A 14,327-nucleotide genomic window follows, 5' to 3' on the forward strand; every position below is an offset into this window, starting at 1 on the left:
AGAGGACAGGAACACCAGAATAGAGTGCATTGTTTTAAGCCAGACCTGAGCTCCAGGAAGATCCTCCGACTTCCTCGAAGCAGGGCTGATGAAGCCTGAGCCACCTCATCGGAGTGCTGGACCCAAGAAGCAAGGGAAGTCCACAAGGTGTCGAAGAACCGCAGTAGTGGTCTCTGCGAGTAGCTGCAACCAAGTGCCGCTCATTCAAAGTGTGCCCATTGCTGCCACCGACCTTGGAATCGTAGTGCAGGAGTCCCCAGATGTCCCCACTGTAAAGACTGGGGGGGTGTCTGTACTCCTGCTCTCTATATGGCAGAGGAGAGGCACAGCAGACCCCTGCCAAGATTCTCTATTGTTGGTAGCAATGGAGGAGCAATCAAGGCCTAGCTTCTCAGGAGTTTATGCGGGCTGGTTCCTAAGTACAGTGTAGTCCCCAAGCACCCACAAAGGAATGTCAACACATTGTATTAGTGAAAAGTCTTTAGATAATTAAGGTTCAAGGTTATAGACCCAATCGCAATAACTCACTTTGTGCTCAGTTAATTTACAATGGCAAATATACAGTTCGAAGTGGTACCACAATAATCAGATTTCAATAAAGTGCATCAACTGTACTCTGATCAAATGTCACACAAATCAATTAATAAAGGTAACCATCAATATACATAGGAGGAAAGCAGTTGGTTAGAACAATTGGCAGAATACTGGCACCTACCACTAGACAGCGTTCTGTGTGGAGATCCCCCTCCCCAGGCAAAAATGTTTCTACCACCCCAATGTACCTGGAATAGCAGAGTACCTTGAGGAGGCGTCGAGGGATCCTTCTTGAGCGACTCCCTTTAAAGCAGGAGCCACGGATCGGCGATGGGCCTCGAAGAAAGTGAACTGTGTCGAGAATCCTCGATGGAAGTTTGGCGGCGTCGAGGCAGCAGCTTCGGTACTGGCGGTGCTAGTCGAAGACGTCCTGCAAAGAGGCGTGCGGGGCACCTCGATGTCAATAGTTCAGGACCGCAAAGAGTTTGTGAATAACTTTGGCCGAGGAAGGGCGTCCAGTCGTCCGGCGTCGCTACGGTCTTTGGGTGGCGCGAAACCCACCAGCGGATGCTACTCGGCACGTCGACGGCCTGGCCTTCTCTGGCGGGATAAGGCAGTCGGCAGTGCGGACGAGTGCATCCGGGAATCCAAAATGATTTAAACAATGAAGCGTTTCGGCTCCGGGCATCAAAGGTTAGCAGTGCTAGATGGTCCCTCGAACCTCGGAAGAGGGTGCCTAACCAGGTCCCCTCTTATATCAGTCTCGGCGGCTTTCAGATTGTGGTGAAGGTAACGGCAGTCAACCACCTTCTTCGGGCTCGGCTTCGAGATCAAGCATCAGTTTCCACTTCAGCTTCTGAACAGCGTCCGTTTCGATGCCTGTTTCTACTTCAGCTTCTGAAAGAATTCTAGCAGTGAGAGGCCCCCAGTTATACTGGTGATCTCCCATTCATTCTGCTGGGTCACACTTGGGCAACAAATCCCTCAGAAGGGCATTCGAGCAGTGAGGCAGCCAATCAGGCATACAGTGCATTCAGGCCATTCTCCTCCCTCTCAGACACTCGCAACAAGGAATGTTTTTTGGGACAAGAACCCAGACATTCAACACTACACACTGCATTCATACCAGTTTCGGGCAGGGCTGTCTCAGTCTTGTTTCATACTAGAAACCAGACATCCACAACAAGAAGTGCATATTGGTCGCACACTCAATTCACCCAGGTCCCACCCAGAGGGTGCACCCACAACATAGTCACTGGGAAGGCTCCAGCCAGTCTGGACTTAACTTTGTTACAATACCATATATGGAACTTCCACCCAACAGCCAGTCCGGCGGAAGGGACAGCGTCGGGGCTTCCCAGGTCTTTGGAAATACAAGCTAACGGGCAATAGAAAGCAAGAGGCCACAGGGGCCATCTTGTTTCCTATCAAGAACCAACTGATTCCAATGGCAGGGCCTGTGTATCCCAAAATGGAGGATACTCTGAGCACCTGTCAATTTCAGCATGGAGCCGCCACCAGCCCATACCCTGCTCTGTGGGCCACACACAGGTGCCCAAAATCATACACTAGGGGCACATGTGTGTACCACCACCCATGGGTGCCATAAGGGTATCCCATGGGTCTGTACACCTAACCAAACGCAGGAAGAGCTGCACTGCCAAGAGTCCCACATGTACTCCTGGGCAGAAGACAATACAGCACACAAATGAAAAATAACTACAGGACAAGGGCATGGAGGCCCTGTCCCTCCAATGCATTTCCAGCATCAGTCAGCCCCCCCCCACCCTCCAGACTGAGGTTAGGGTGCCGAATCTCCCACGGGACACCCTCATGCAAACGGCCCAGGAGGTGCAGCAGGCGTCCTCTTAAAGTTGTTCGGTTCCTTCGTCCAGTGGTCGACTCTGCCTTCCAAGCCAAAGGACTCATCTTTTATTCAGTTGTCTCCCGTTCATTCCAGCCAAGCTGTCATTTACCCAGCAGGGTGGCTGTCCTGGTCAGTCAGCCAGCCCATTACCAGAGTGCATTTGGGTCTCCTAGGAGACTAAGCACAGGGAGTTTCGGGCAACTCCCTCACTTCCTGCCTACCCAAGACACTCTGGAGCCAGAGGCGGGTTTCACTTGTGTACCCCACAAAAGGCTGAATGAACATAGAGACCAAACTGGGTTTGGCGCGCAAACGAAAACATTTCAAGAAGGACCTTTCAACAAAGAAATGGAGAAAAAAGACTGGGCGCCATTTTGACAAAGATGGCTCCAGTGTATGCTTTACTGTAGCTATATCTATAAGATAGTGTGTGCTGGGTCTAGAAAGTTACAATGCTAAGTAGTCAATTTCACTTTACTGTTCTGGGAAACAGTAGTTTATCCCAGAGTAGGTATTTAAACCTTTGGGAAATCTGGAAGACTTCCCTGTGTCACTGCATGTAAGGTGCTTTGTGATACAATGTAAAAGATGATGGCGATGGAGTTTGTCAGATTTCACAACCAAAAGAAACAGAGGTAAAATTCACATAAAAATACATGCGAGAGTGGGGAAAAGGGGCACTCTCTCCCCAGGTTAAAAAAAAGTCCTCAAAATACAGCAAACTTGCTGGGGGTCTCTAAGGTGGAGGGAATTAGCACATTTATGACAATTCTCCCTAACATTCCTCCCCAGAGCTTCTCCTAAAATGGTTTGATTGGGTGAGGAACTCCAAAGAACTTTGCTTTCATGGTTCGTTGAGATACTTGCAACTGCCTTTTGGCTTTGTCAATACTTGAAATTCATTGTCTTCTGAAAAGAACTGCAGTGGGACTTGAGACTAAGGGCCCCCCTTTTCTATCAAGGGAAGGACGTTTTGAGGTTTAGTGCCTTACTTTAGAATTTTCCTTCCTGCATTTTAGTCCTCTAATTTGTTGTAGTTGCCTGTGCTGAAATGTAATGTCTGTGCTCTGTAGCCAGATCACCCAAAAAATGCGTATCAACGAGTAAATGGTGTATGTTTAGTGTGTTGCTTACTTGTGGCTTTTAATGACTAGGTCTGCCCAGAGTCTAATTGGTTGTATTTTATATGCATTCTGCCTAACTTATTTGCAGGGCCCTGTGTGCTCAACTGAAACCTTTACTGCTTGCATACTCTTGTCTTGGCCTTGCTGCTCAGTCACACTATCCAGATCAGATAGTTTGGCTAGACATTGGTGTCTTGCCCTGTACCCACCAATAGTGTGGTCGTTCAGTCTGGCCACAGGGATGATTCTGAAAAAGGCATTTTAACACATTGTTATTATTGGTATTTGAAACTGTAGTGAAAGTGCAGGAGCATATAGCCAATACTTCAGTCTGTGGAGTGTTTCAAGACTTGTATGCCATTAGCACCCAGGAAGGGCGCTTGGCCAATCTGCAACCAGCAGGTGAGAATATGCATTCTCTGCACGCTGTTTCCAGCAACCCGAAACCCTTCCCAGAGTAGCGCAGTTTTTTTTTTCTTTCGAATGTGGGGAGGCAACAGGGAGCCTACATAGGCTTTGATTGGCGGGCTTTGACCAACCATGTACCCCTCCTGCCATCCCCCCCACAGGAACACTGGCAAGGAGGACAGAATCTGACATGATTAGAATCTGTTCAAAACTCCAGGAAAGAATTAAAGTAAAACTGGCAACTTTTTTTGCTTTCTTTTAAATTGTTATGCCCTTTTTGTTGATATAGGGCACAGCTGCTGTTCTTCAGCGCAGGTCTGAAAATGAGGAATTTGTTGAAGTTGGAAGACTTGGACCCTCGGATTACTTTGGTAAGTCAACTTTTAACCTATACATTTTTAGGACAGCAATGTTAAATAGAACTAGTGTTTACCTCAGAAATAAGTAACTTAAATTGCATTCTCAGTTGTCTCCAGGTGACAAACTATTGTATGCCCTGTTCCCCTGCCTTTGCTGATTCGATGTCATTTTGTTTCAATAACCACTAAGGGGGAAGGGAGGGATTCTCTCTGCATTGGTCATGTCTCCATGGAAATGGTCTTCACCACCTAAGGGTTCTCGTTTGTAGGAGGTGTCTGCCTCTTGAGACCTCTGCTGCATTGGGTGGACTCTAGTTTACTGCTGGCAGTAGTCCTTTTTAGGTTTTCATATTTATGATAAATCTTTCGGACCTGTGTCAACCCCCAAACATTTTGCTTGGACTTGGTAACTGTTTTACCTTGTCCCTAGGTGAAGGGCAATCTTTTTTTCCCCCCCTCTCATCTAGTCTTTACCTTTTTATGGGTGACCTTTTTATGTCTCTCCATAGCTTATGGTTGACGTTAGTTTCCCACAACGTTTGGGCTTGGGCTGGGGTGTCCCTTTGGGCTGCCCTGTTAATTTCTCTTTCAAATACTTCATGCCCTTTACATTTTGCGTGAGTGAGCACACCTCACGTGGAGTGATGGGGGGGGATACACTGTATTCCTTTTCCTATTTACCTAGTAACATTTTGTTACAATTGCAAGTTTACTTGAATGGCTGTTGGCAGTGTAACTACTTATGTCTGTCACTTTTACTCGCAGTTTCGTAAAGGGAAATGCTGGCAATGGTCAACCTTCATGACAAATCTTGATTGGTATTTAAGCTGTCCACAAAAATGTCCCAATATTGTGACTTCCGAACACTAATGAATTGCATTGCTCAAAATGGGGTCATTTGGTTTGCGCCAGCTTTCAAGCTTAAACATGGAGTCCTAATATCTGAGGAATCCAGGATAAAGGACCTTCAAGAGTGCCTATATAATGCCAGTGTATTGGACACCTTACCAGAGGTAGAGTTTGGCAGATCAGAACTATCTGATCATACAGAAGAACCCTAAAGGCAGTTAATGTTGAGAGTGGATTAGACCAAGTCCAGTTTTCGAACAGGATGACCTAACTGATATTAGTCTGCCTCCCACTGGGGTCTTGTGAACTATCGCAGCATCTGTAAAAATGGCAGGCTATTCCTTCAGGAGCATGGAGGATTGAGACCTATCTTGGACTTCAGAGACTTCAAGTTCCTCAGGCAGGACAAGTTCAAGATGGTTACCTTTTCTCAGATGCTTCAGGACTGGATGGTATCATTGGACCTTCCGGATGCTTACTTTCATGTGCCAATCCATCACAGAAGGTACCGGCGGTTCGCCGTGGGAGGTTCTCATCAGTTTCGAGTTCTGCCATTTGGGCTGACCTCTGCCCGAGGGTGTTCACCAAGTTAATGGCAGTGGTGGCAGCAAGTCTCAGGAGAGGGGGGGGATTCAGGTGTACCCCTACCTAGAGGATTGGCTGACCCGGGCACGGTCCCCCCCGAACAGTCCCTGGAACATCTCGCATCCACCCGTCACTCCCTTCAGACTGGGCTTCTCCCTCAACGTCAAGAAGTCTCACATGATACCATTTTATAAGCTCCTATTCATTGGAGAAGCCCTAAATGCATCCCTGGGTAAAGCCGTGCCACCAGAGGTGAGGGCTCAGTACATTCTGCAGATGGTCACCAAATTCCAGAGTGCCTAGCGTCTCCCAGCCTTCGACTTTCTGAGGTTGCTTGGCCTCATGGCATCCTGTATTTTTCTGGTGCCAGATGCGAGCCTGAGAATGAGATCTCTCCAGTGGGCTCTCAGGACTCCATGGTCTCAATTCTCAGGCAGGATGTCGGATATCCTTGAGGTCCCAAACAGTTGCTCAGGATCTCCTGCAGCTGGCCTGCGAGGACAACATTTTAAAGGGAGAACCATTTTGGCAACTATGGCTGGAGAGAACAGTAGTGACGGACGCCTCACTCACAGGGTGGGGAGTGCATACCAACGGCCTGATAATCAGTGGTCGATGGTCTCCATCTGAGTCCAAATTACATATCAACCTGTTCGAGCTGAGGGCAATCAGACTGGTACTGTGTGTGTGGGGGGGGAAGAATGTCAATGACTGGCAACACGCTGGCCATGTACTACCTAAACAGGAGGTATAGGGTCACTACCACTGTGCAGAGGGGCAATGCAGCTCTTGTTCTGGGCAATTCAAAGAGGAGTTTCGAGGGAATTGGGTCCTCCGACGTATTCTAGATCTATGACGGTAATCACCACAGCTGTGCTGCTTCGGAAAATCTTTCAGCCTCTGCGTCCTGAGTCGATGTTGATGCGCTGTAATCGAGGGCCTCAGTCGAGCCGACGTCACCGGATGTTATAAGTAGGAAGCACGATGCCCGTAGCCTCAGTTCCGTTTTTTCCACGAACGTGTTCGCTTCGGAGATCTCGGCGCGCCTCGGTTCTACTGAATCCTGTTATTTCGGTTCTTCGAACCTGTTTCTTCCTTGCGATATTGTATGATGTCTTCGACTTCTTCCACCCCGCGGTCCAGTTTTAAGAAGTGTCGGGTGTGCGGGTCCAAGATTTTGCTGACGGACACGCACAACGCTTGCCTCTGGTGCCTCGTGGAGGTCCACGATACGGTACGGATGACTGTCGACTGCCAATCGCTCACATCGAAGGCCTTGCGGGAGCGTAAGAAGCTGTCGGTCGGTAAGGTGGCCAAGCCCCAGAAGTCGCGTTCCACTGGTCTTTCGACGGATGATTCGAGGGGGGAGTCTGGGGGTTCTCCGTCTGGGAGTCGGTCCCGCCATTCCACTGCCTCTTCGAGGCACTCCAGGAAGCGCCGTCACAGGTCGCCTTCCCCGTCCTCGTCTGAGGACTCCACCCGTTGGCGGGTTGCTTGTCCCAACAAGCATTCCACTCCTGAGGAATGGGATTCCTTCCGAAAGATGTTGGCGATTTTCCGATCGCAGGGCTCTGGTCCGTCCGCGCCATCTAAAGACTCTGTCCGTGACCGTTCTAGAGACACTGCTCATATGCCTTCGGGCTTGAGCGGTCGTCGCGACCACCGTGCGCCTTCGAGATGCCGGTCTGACAAGGATGGTCGCTCGAGACATGCCCATACCCGGTCCTCGACTCCCTCGAGACCGCGAGAACCTTTGATGTCTTCAAAGAAGACATCGACGCCTGCGGCGCCGAGGCGTCTAAGAACTCTCTCAAGGCTCCGCCTATGAGGAAGTCGTCGATGCCATCGGCGCCCAGGCTGTCGAGACACGCTCGGGGCTCCTCCCTCGAGGCCTGTGTTGAAGCGGTCGCCGCCACGCTCGACATCGACGCCGATTCCAACGACACCTTTCGAGCTGGCTTTGTCAGAGGTACCCCGTGGCGCGGTGGAACCCCGTGCCACGGGGTGGAGTTTGGTAGGCCTGAGCCTGGCACGCATGCCGAGTCCTCATACCGGCACCTGATCTCGAGGGTCACGATTACCTGGGGTGGTCTGCCCCCCCCTCCGACCCACCTGGGGATTTTCAGCAGGATGCCCTGACTGATCTCCTCGACCACGGTCCACCAACTGACCTGCTGCTCCCATTCCATATGGCCTTGCAGAGAAGGGTGGCTGTGGCTTGGACTTCTCTGGAGAGTCTCCTGGCAGTGAGCAAGTCCTTGCCGAAGAAATATCACCCAGCCAGTGGCGACCCCTGCTACTTGACAACGCACCCTACTCCGGAGAGTTTGGTGGTGCAGGCGGCTACGGCCCCCGCAAAGCAGGCGTCGTACCCTACCATCCATCCTGATAGGGACGACAAACATTTTGACGGCTGGGCGAAAGTGTTTTCTTCTGGGGGTATGGCGCTTCAGGCTGCCAACTCTGTCTGTGCCTTGTCTCGTTTCACGCTCACTCTGTGGAACTGTATCTCCTTAGCAGCTGATCATATTCCTGAAGGGGAGGAACCGGATGGTTTTCTTGCTATCGTGCAGGATGGAAAGGATGCCATGCGTGAATCCATTCAGTCGGGTCTGGACATGTTTGATTGCGTCAGCCGGTCCATGGCAGCGAGCACTGTAATACGCAGGTTTGCGTGGTTGCGGAAGTCGGGGTTTGCTCCTGATGTGCAAGCCCGGCTCCTCAACATGCCCTTTGATGGTGAACATCTTTTTGGCAGCTCGTCACCCTTGAGAGGTTGCAGACCTCCAAAGCTGTAGTAAAGTCGTTGGACACTGCAGTTCGCCAACCTCCGCCTTTTCGTCCTAGGGAACAGCAATGAGGGGAGGTTCCTTTCGATATTACTCGTCCTTTTAGTAAATTGAGAGGAGCTGCAAGTCAAAGGGGCCACCGTAGGAGTGCCAGAGGTGGAAAACGGGGTACTCAAGGTGCCAAGGCCGCTCGGGCAGTTGCCTCTTTGCCCTCAGGCACTGCAGCAGCCGCTTCAGCTCAGTTATGAGGTCATGTCCCATGGTTCGCCGGTTGGGGGAAGGCTGGCGCAGCATCTTGTAGAGTGGTGTGCCATTACTTCAGATGTGTGGGCTCAGGAGATCATAGCCCACGGCTACTGTCTTCCTTTCCGGCAGAGGCCTCACGACATTCCACCAGGGAATCTCTCTTTGAAGAGTCCAGATCCGCTCCTTGCGCAGGAAATTCAATCCCCGCTGGAGAAAGGCGCCATTGAACTGGTGCCTGTAGCGGGGAGGAACAAGGGATGGTATTCCCCTTATTTTTTTGATTTCGAAGAAAGAATGGGGATTGAGACCCATCATGGACTTGCACGGTTTGAATAAGCTCCTCGGGAAGGACAAGTTCAAGATGGTTACTCTTTCTCAAGTCCTCCAGGCCCTTCAACTTCAGGACTGGTTGGTGTCTCTAGACCTCAAGGATGCTTATTTTCATGTGCCGATCCATCCGAAGCACAAGAAGTACCTGAGGTTCGCGGTTTGCGACTCGTACTTTCAGTTTCGGGTCCTGCCGTTCGGATTGACCTCCGTCCCGAGGATCTTCACCAAGCTCACGATGGTGGTGGCAGCGTATCTCAGGGAAGGGGGGATTCACGTCTACCCCTACCTGGACGATTGACTGATCAGGGCCCGCTCTCCCGAGCAAGTCCTGTATCATCTGTCCGTCACCTGCCACTCCCTTCACAAGCTGGGCTTCTCCCTCAACTTAAAGAAGTCCCACTTGACGCCAACTCAGCGGCTCCAGTACATCAGAGCAGTGATCGACACATCCCTGGGGCAGTGTTTTCCCCCCCAGGTGAGGGCCCATCACATTCAGCAGATGGTGCACAAGTTTCAACATGGCCAGTGTCTCCCAGCGTTTGAGTTCTTGAGGTTGCTCGGCCTCATGGCATCCTGCATTCTTCTAGTGCCAGGTTGCGGATGAGATCTCTGCAATGGGCTCTCAAGATGCAGTGGTCACAGTTCTCCGGCAGGATGTCGGACCCCGTTCAGGTGCCGCCTTCGGTCGCCCAGGACCTTCTGTGGTGGGCCGTCAAAGGCAATCTAATGGGAGGGCTTCATTTTGGCTACCCTGGCCGGAGGTGACGATCGTGAGGGACGCATCCCTCACGTGATGGGGAGCTCATGCCAACGAGTTGACAGTCAGTGGTCGTTGGTCTCCGGAGTCCAGACTCCATATCAATCTGTTGGAGTTTCAGGCCATCAGGCTTGCCCTGAAGGCTTTTCTGCCGACTGTGCGAGGAAAGAATGTCCCGATTCTGATGGACAACCCAGTGGCCATGCACTACCTCAACAAAAAGGGAAGGCGGTGGGGGGGGGGGCGGGGTCACTTCCTCTGTGCAGGGAGGCGATGCAGCTCTGGTTCTGGGCCATCCAGCAGGAAGTTTCGATCTCAGCAGTTCATCTGGCCGGAGACGAAAACGAGACGGCGGACGCTCTGAGCAGGCAGAACATAATCTCTCGAGTGGGAGCTGGCTCAGGAGATTCTCCTGGAGATCTTCGCCCTTTGGCGGACCCCTCAGGTGGATCTCTTCGCCTCCAGTGTCAACCGGAAGTGCGAAAGGTTCTGCTTGTGGGAATTTCCTCCAAAAGGAGTCTTAAGAGACGCGTTTGTGGTGGAGTGGTCCTTCCCACTGCTGTACGCGTTTCCTCCAGTCCCTGTCATCTCGCAAGTGCTGCAGAGGTTACGGAAGTTCGGTTCCCGGATGTTCCTCATTGCTCCGGCTTGGGCTCGGAGGATGTGGTACCCGGACCTTCTCAACTTGTCAATCTGCCCTCCACGTTGTCTTCCCTACCGAGACGACCTGCTCTCACGGGAGGGGCGGCAGGTTCTCCATCCAGAGATCATATCCCTCCAGCTTCACGCTTGGCTTCTGAAAGGTTGAGTTATAAGGATTAGGACCTCCCTGAAGACGGGATGGAGGTGTTGCTTTCGGTCAGACGGCCGGCAACAAAGTCTCTGTACCGTTGACATTGGAGAAAGTTCTGTGACTGGTGCAGGGTTAAAAATGTGGATCCTTTTTCATGCGACATTCCTGTGGTTCTGTCTTTTTTGCTTTCGTTGGCCCACAGGGGCCTGCAAGTGGGTACTGTTAAAGGTTACCTGGCGGCGCTGTCTATTTAAGCGCTCGTCTGAGGATTGTTATTTCAAAATTCCGTTAATTTCTCAGTTTCTCAAAGGACTTACTAATGTGTTTCCGCCGTCACCTTTCAGGTGCCTGGTTGGGATTTGAACCTTGTTCTGAAATTCCTTATGGGTGCTCCGTTTGAGCCTTTACATTCTTGCCCTTTGAGGCTGTTGGCCCTTAAAACTGTTTTAGTTGCAGTCTCTTCTGCTTACAGAGTGAGTGAGTTACAGGCACTTTCAGTTAAGCCACTCTTCACTGCGTTTCAGAAGGACAGGGTTGTCCTTAGAGTTCGTCCTTTCTTCCAAAGGTGGTGTCAGAATTTCATTTAAGCCAGAAGGTTGTTCTTCCGGCATTTTATCCTCCTCCACATCCTGGTAAGGAATAGGAGAGGCACCATGGGTTGGATCCTAGGAGAGCTTTAAGTTTCTACATTTCACTCATGTCCCGGGTCAGAGTGGACGATCAGCTCTTTATTGGTTACGCTGGAAGGCGTTTGGGACAAGCTGTTACTAAGCAGACTTTGTCTAGATGGATTATCTTGGCAATTTCTGAATGTTACCACTTGCCGGGTAAGGACCTCCGGTATGCTTACGGGCCCATTCGACTAGGGGTATGGCTACCTCTACTGCCCTGCAGAGGGCTGTTCCTATTCGTAACATCTGTGAAGCAGCCACTTGGGCTTCAGTCCATACTTTTGTACAACACTACTACCTAGATTCTATCCATGGGCAGGATCTGGCCTTTGGCAAGGCGGTCCTTTATTCTGCAATTTGATTGGGCATTCTAAATTTCTATATTCTAAATTCTTTTTTCCTCCGCCATATGTTGGTACTGCTTTGGGAGTCTGTCATAGATCTGGAATACGTCGGAGGAACCAATCCCCTTCGAAGAACAAGTTACTCTTACCTGGTAACGTTCTTTCCATGAGATGGTCCGACGACGTATTCCATATCGCTCCCTCCCTCGCTACAGAATTTCTTCTGCGATTGCAGCTTACATTTCCACAAGGCTTTTTGTGGTCATACTGGCAGAAGATTGGTGCCACGCGTTCTGGGGAAAAAACTACAACTGAGGCTACGGGCATCGTGCGTCCTACTTATAACATCCGGTGACGTCGACTCACCAGAGGCCCTCGAGGACAGCGTATCGACGTCATCGATGCGGGACGCAGATGCCAAAAGATTTTCCGAAGCAGCACAGCTGTGGTGATTACTATCATAGATATGGAATACATCGTCGGACCATCCCATCGAAAGAACGTTACCAGGTAAGGGAGTAACTTGTTCTTTTCTATCAGCAGTTCACCTAGACGGAAAAGAGAATACAGCAGCGGACGTTCGAAGCTGGCAGCGCAGTCTCAAACAAGTGGGAACTAGCTCAGAAAATCCTTCAAGAGGTCTTCACCCTTTGGGGAACCCCTCAGGTGGATCTGTTACTGACCAGTGTCAACCAGAAATGCGTGCTGTTCTGCTCCTTGGAATTTGCCCCAAGAGGAGCACTAGGAGACGCGTTTGTGGTAGACTGAGTTTCCACTCCTGTATACGTTTCCTCCAGTCCCCGTCATTCCTCACATGATCAGGAGGTTGCGAAAGTTCCGGAAGTCCATGAGCCTAATTGCTCCGGATTGGTCCAGGAGGACATGGTACTCGGACCTTCTGGACATGTCCATCGGCCCTCCAATATGTCTTCCACAAAGAGGGGATCTTCTCTCGCAAGAGGAAGGTCGGTTTCGCCACCCAGAGGTCAAGATAGTCGGCCTTCATGCACGGTTTCTGAGAGCTTAAAATACAAGGATTGGAACCTCCTGGATGATGTAATGGAGATTTTGCTTTCAGCCAGAAGGCCAGCAACTAAGTCTTTGTACCGCTGCTGTTGAAACAAATTCTGCAGCTGGGGCAGAGATAAGATTCTGATGCTTGTTAATCTGCTTAGATTCACATGCTGTGCATATGGTCCGACATCCAGTGGTCACTGCGGAGTATTGCATTTTGTTTTTCGTAGTCGAAAAGGGACGTCGACAAGGCGTGTCTGAAATACTATCCCTATAGTGACGTGCGTTGTACCCACAATCCCTCACACGTCGAGGTCCCTCAGATTGTTTTTTTCCGCCCAGCTACTGGTCGCCTTTACGCAGAGCTCCTCGAGAGACATTGCAGATTTCATCTCATCGACCTTTCGACACTGACGAGGAACGTGATAACACGACCTCCACTACGGAAGTCGTAGACCCCTCTAAAGAGCGCTCGCGCTCTTCGTTGTCTGTCCCCGGCCCCGACGGGCTCGGCTCACGCCCTGCTTATGGGGATGAACACCCCGGCGACACTGACGCACACGATACCACACATAGGCACACAACCCATGGCTCTTCTTCGTCGAAGACGAAGAAAGCATCAGCGCCCAAGGAGACGCAGGTTCCACCGGCGGCCTCCTCGGACCGTTCAGGTTCGAAGCCCCTCTCGCAGCCGCGACCAGCGACTGGGCTTTCGGCAAATAAGGGCGCCGCCCCCAAACCATCGGCCGGAGCGCACCAGCAGAGAGCGCACGCCGCCGTAGAACGATCGACACCCGTAACGTCGAAACCACAGCCCTCCGCTGACAAACGAGTCGCAGAGAGCTTGGCGAGGATCGTTGTAGCCGACGCCCAGAAGCGTACGCCGAAGGACACGTCAAGCGCTACGCAAAGGTCGAAAGACACGCCGAAAAAGCCCGAAGAAAGACAGGGACTACCCCCTTCAGTCGGGGGGACCCCCAGTACACCGGAAGGCTTTTCGGAAGGCGACGGGACACTTTCCTCGACGTTATGGGAGAGGTCGAGCCGTTTTCAGCTAGATGACACTAATTTTCCCCCGCTAGACCGCTCAGGGGTACACCATGAAACCATGGAAAGGCTCCATCTCTGCATGGAGAGAATGGAGAGGTTTATGAAGACCCAGAACCCTCCTACTCCCAAGAGAACAAGAGAAGGGCCTCAGGAGGACCCCAGGGCCAAATATCACACAGCCTCAGATTTCCATAATGTGTATGACCTCTCTGGTGAGGAACAACACTTGGAGGAGGAGGATGAATTTGTGGACGATGAAGAGGGACAGAAGCAGGAGGAAGGTCTGGAAGACAGCCCAGACATGATAGGAGAAGGCTTCGGAGAAAATCCAGAAGAAGGACCTTCTCATCCCTGGCAATCCCCATCAGTATATTCGGACACTGATGTCCTGAACCTAAATCCTCCTGACAATTCACCTGTTAGAAACACGTCTCCCATTGACGGTCAGCCCACATTCAATGCCCTGTTGCGCAGAGCAGCAGCACATTTCGAACTGGACACTGGGGAGATCTCTCCTGAAATAGACTTTGTGGAAAGAGTAATTAAGGAGAAACCCCCGGTCAGCCAGACCATTCCCCTCCTCGCTTCAGTGAAGAGAAGAATCATC

At 51.1% G+C, this 14,327-nt stretch overlaps 1 protein-coding gene across 3 annotated transcripts in view; it reads left to right on the top strand.

Moving 5' to 3' along the window:
• The window catches only part of PRKAR1A (protein kinase cAMP-dependent type I regulatory subunit alpha), a 459,354-nt gene that overhangs the window by 416,887 nt on the left and 28,140 nt on the right, over positions 1-14,327 (top strand). For all 3 annotated transcript variants that reach the window (XM_069655075.1, XM_069655072.1, XM_069655074.1), the window contains one exon: positions 4,223-4,304. In XM_069655075.1, the coding sequence (XP_069511176.1) occupies positions 4,223-4,304 (82 nt within the window). The remainder of the gene's footprint in view (positions 1-4,222; positions 4,305-14,327) is intronic.

The sequence above is a fragment of the Ambystoma mexicanum genome, chromosome 3q (genome assembly GCF_040938575.1).
Source record: "Ambystoma mexicanum isolate Mex_15411 chromosome 3q, UKY_AmexF1_1, whole genome shotgun sequence".
Lineage (NCBI taxonomy): Eukaryota > Metazoa > Chordata > Amphibia > Caudata > Ambystomatidae > Ambystoma > Ambystoma mexicanum.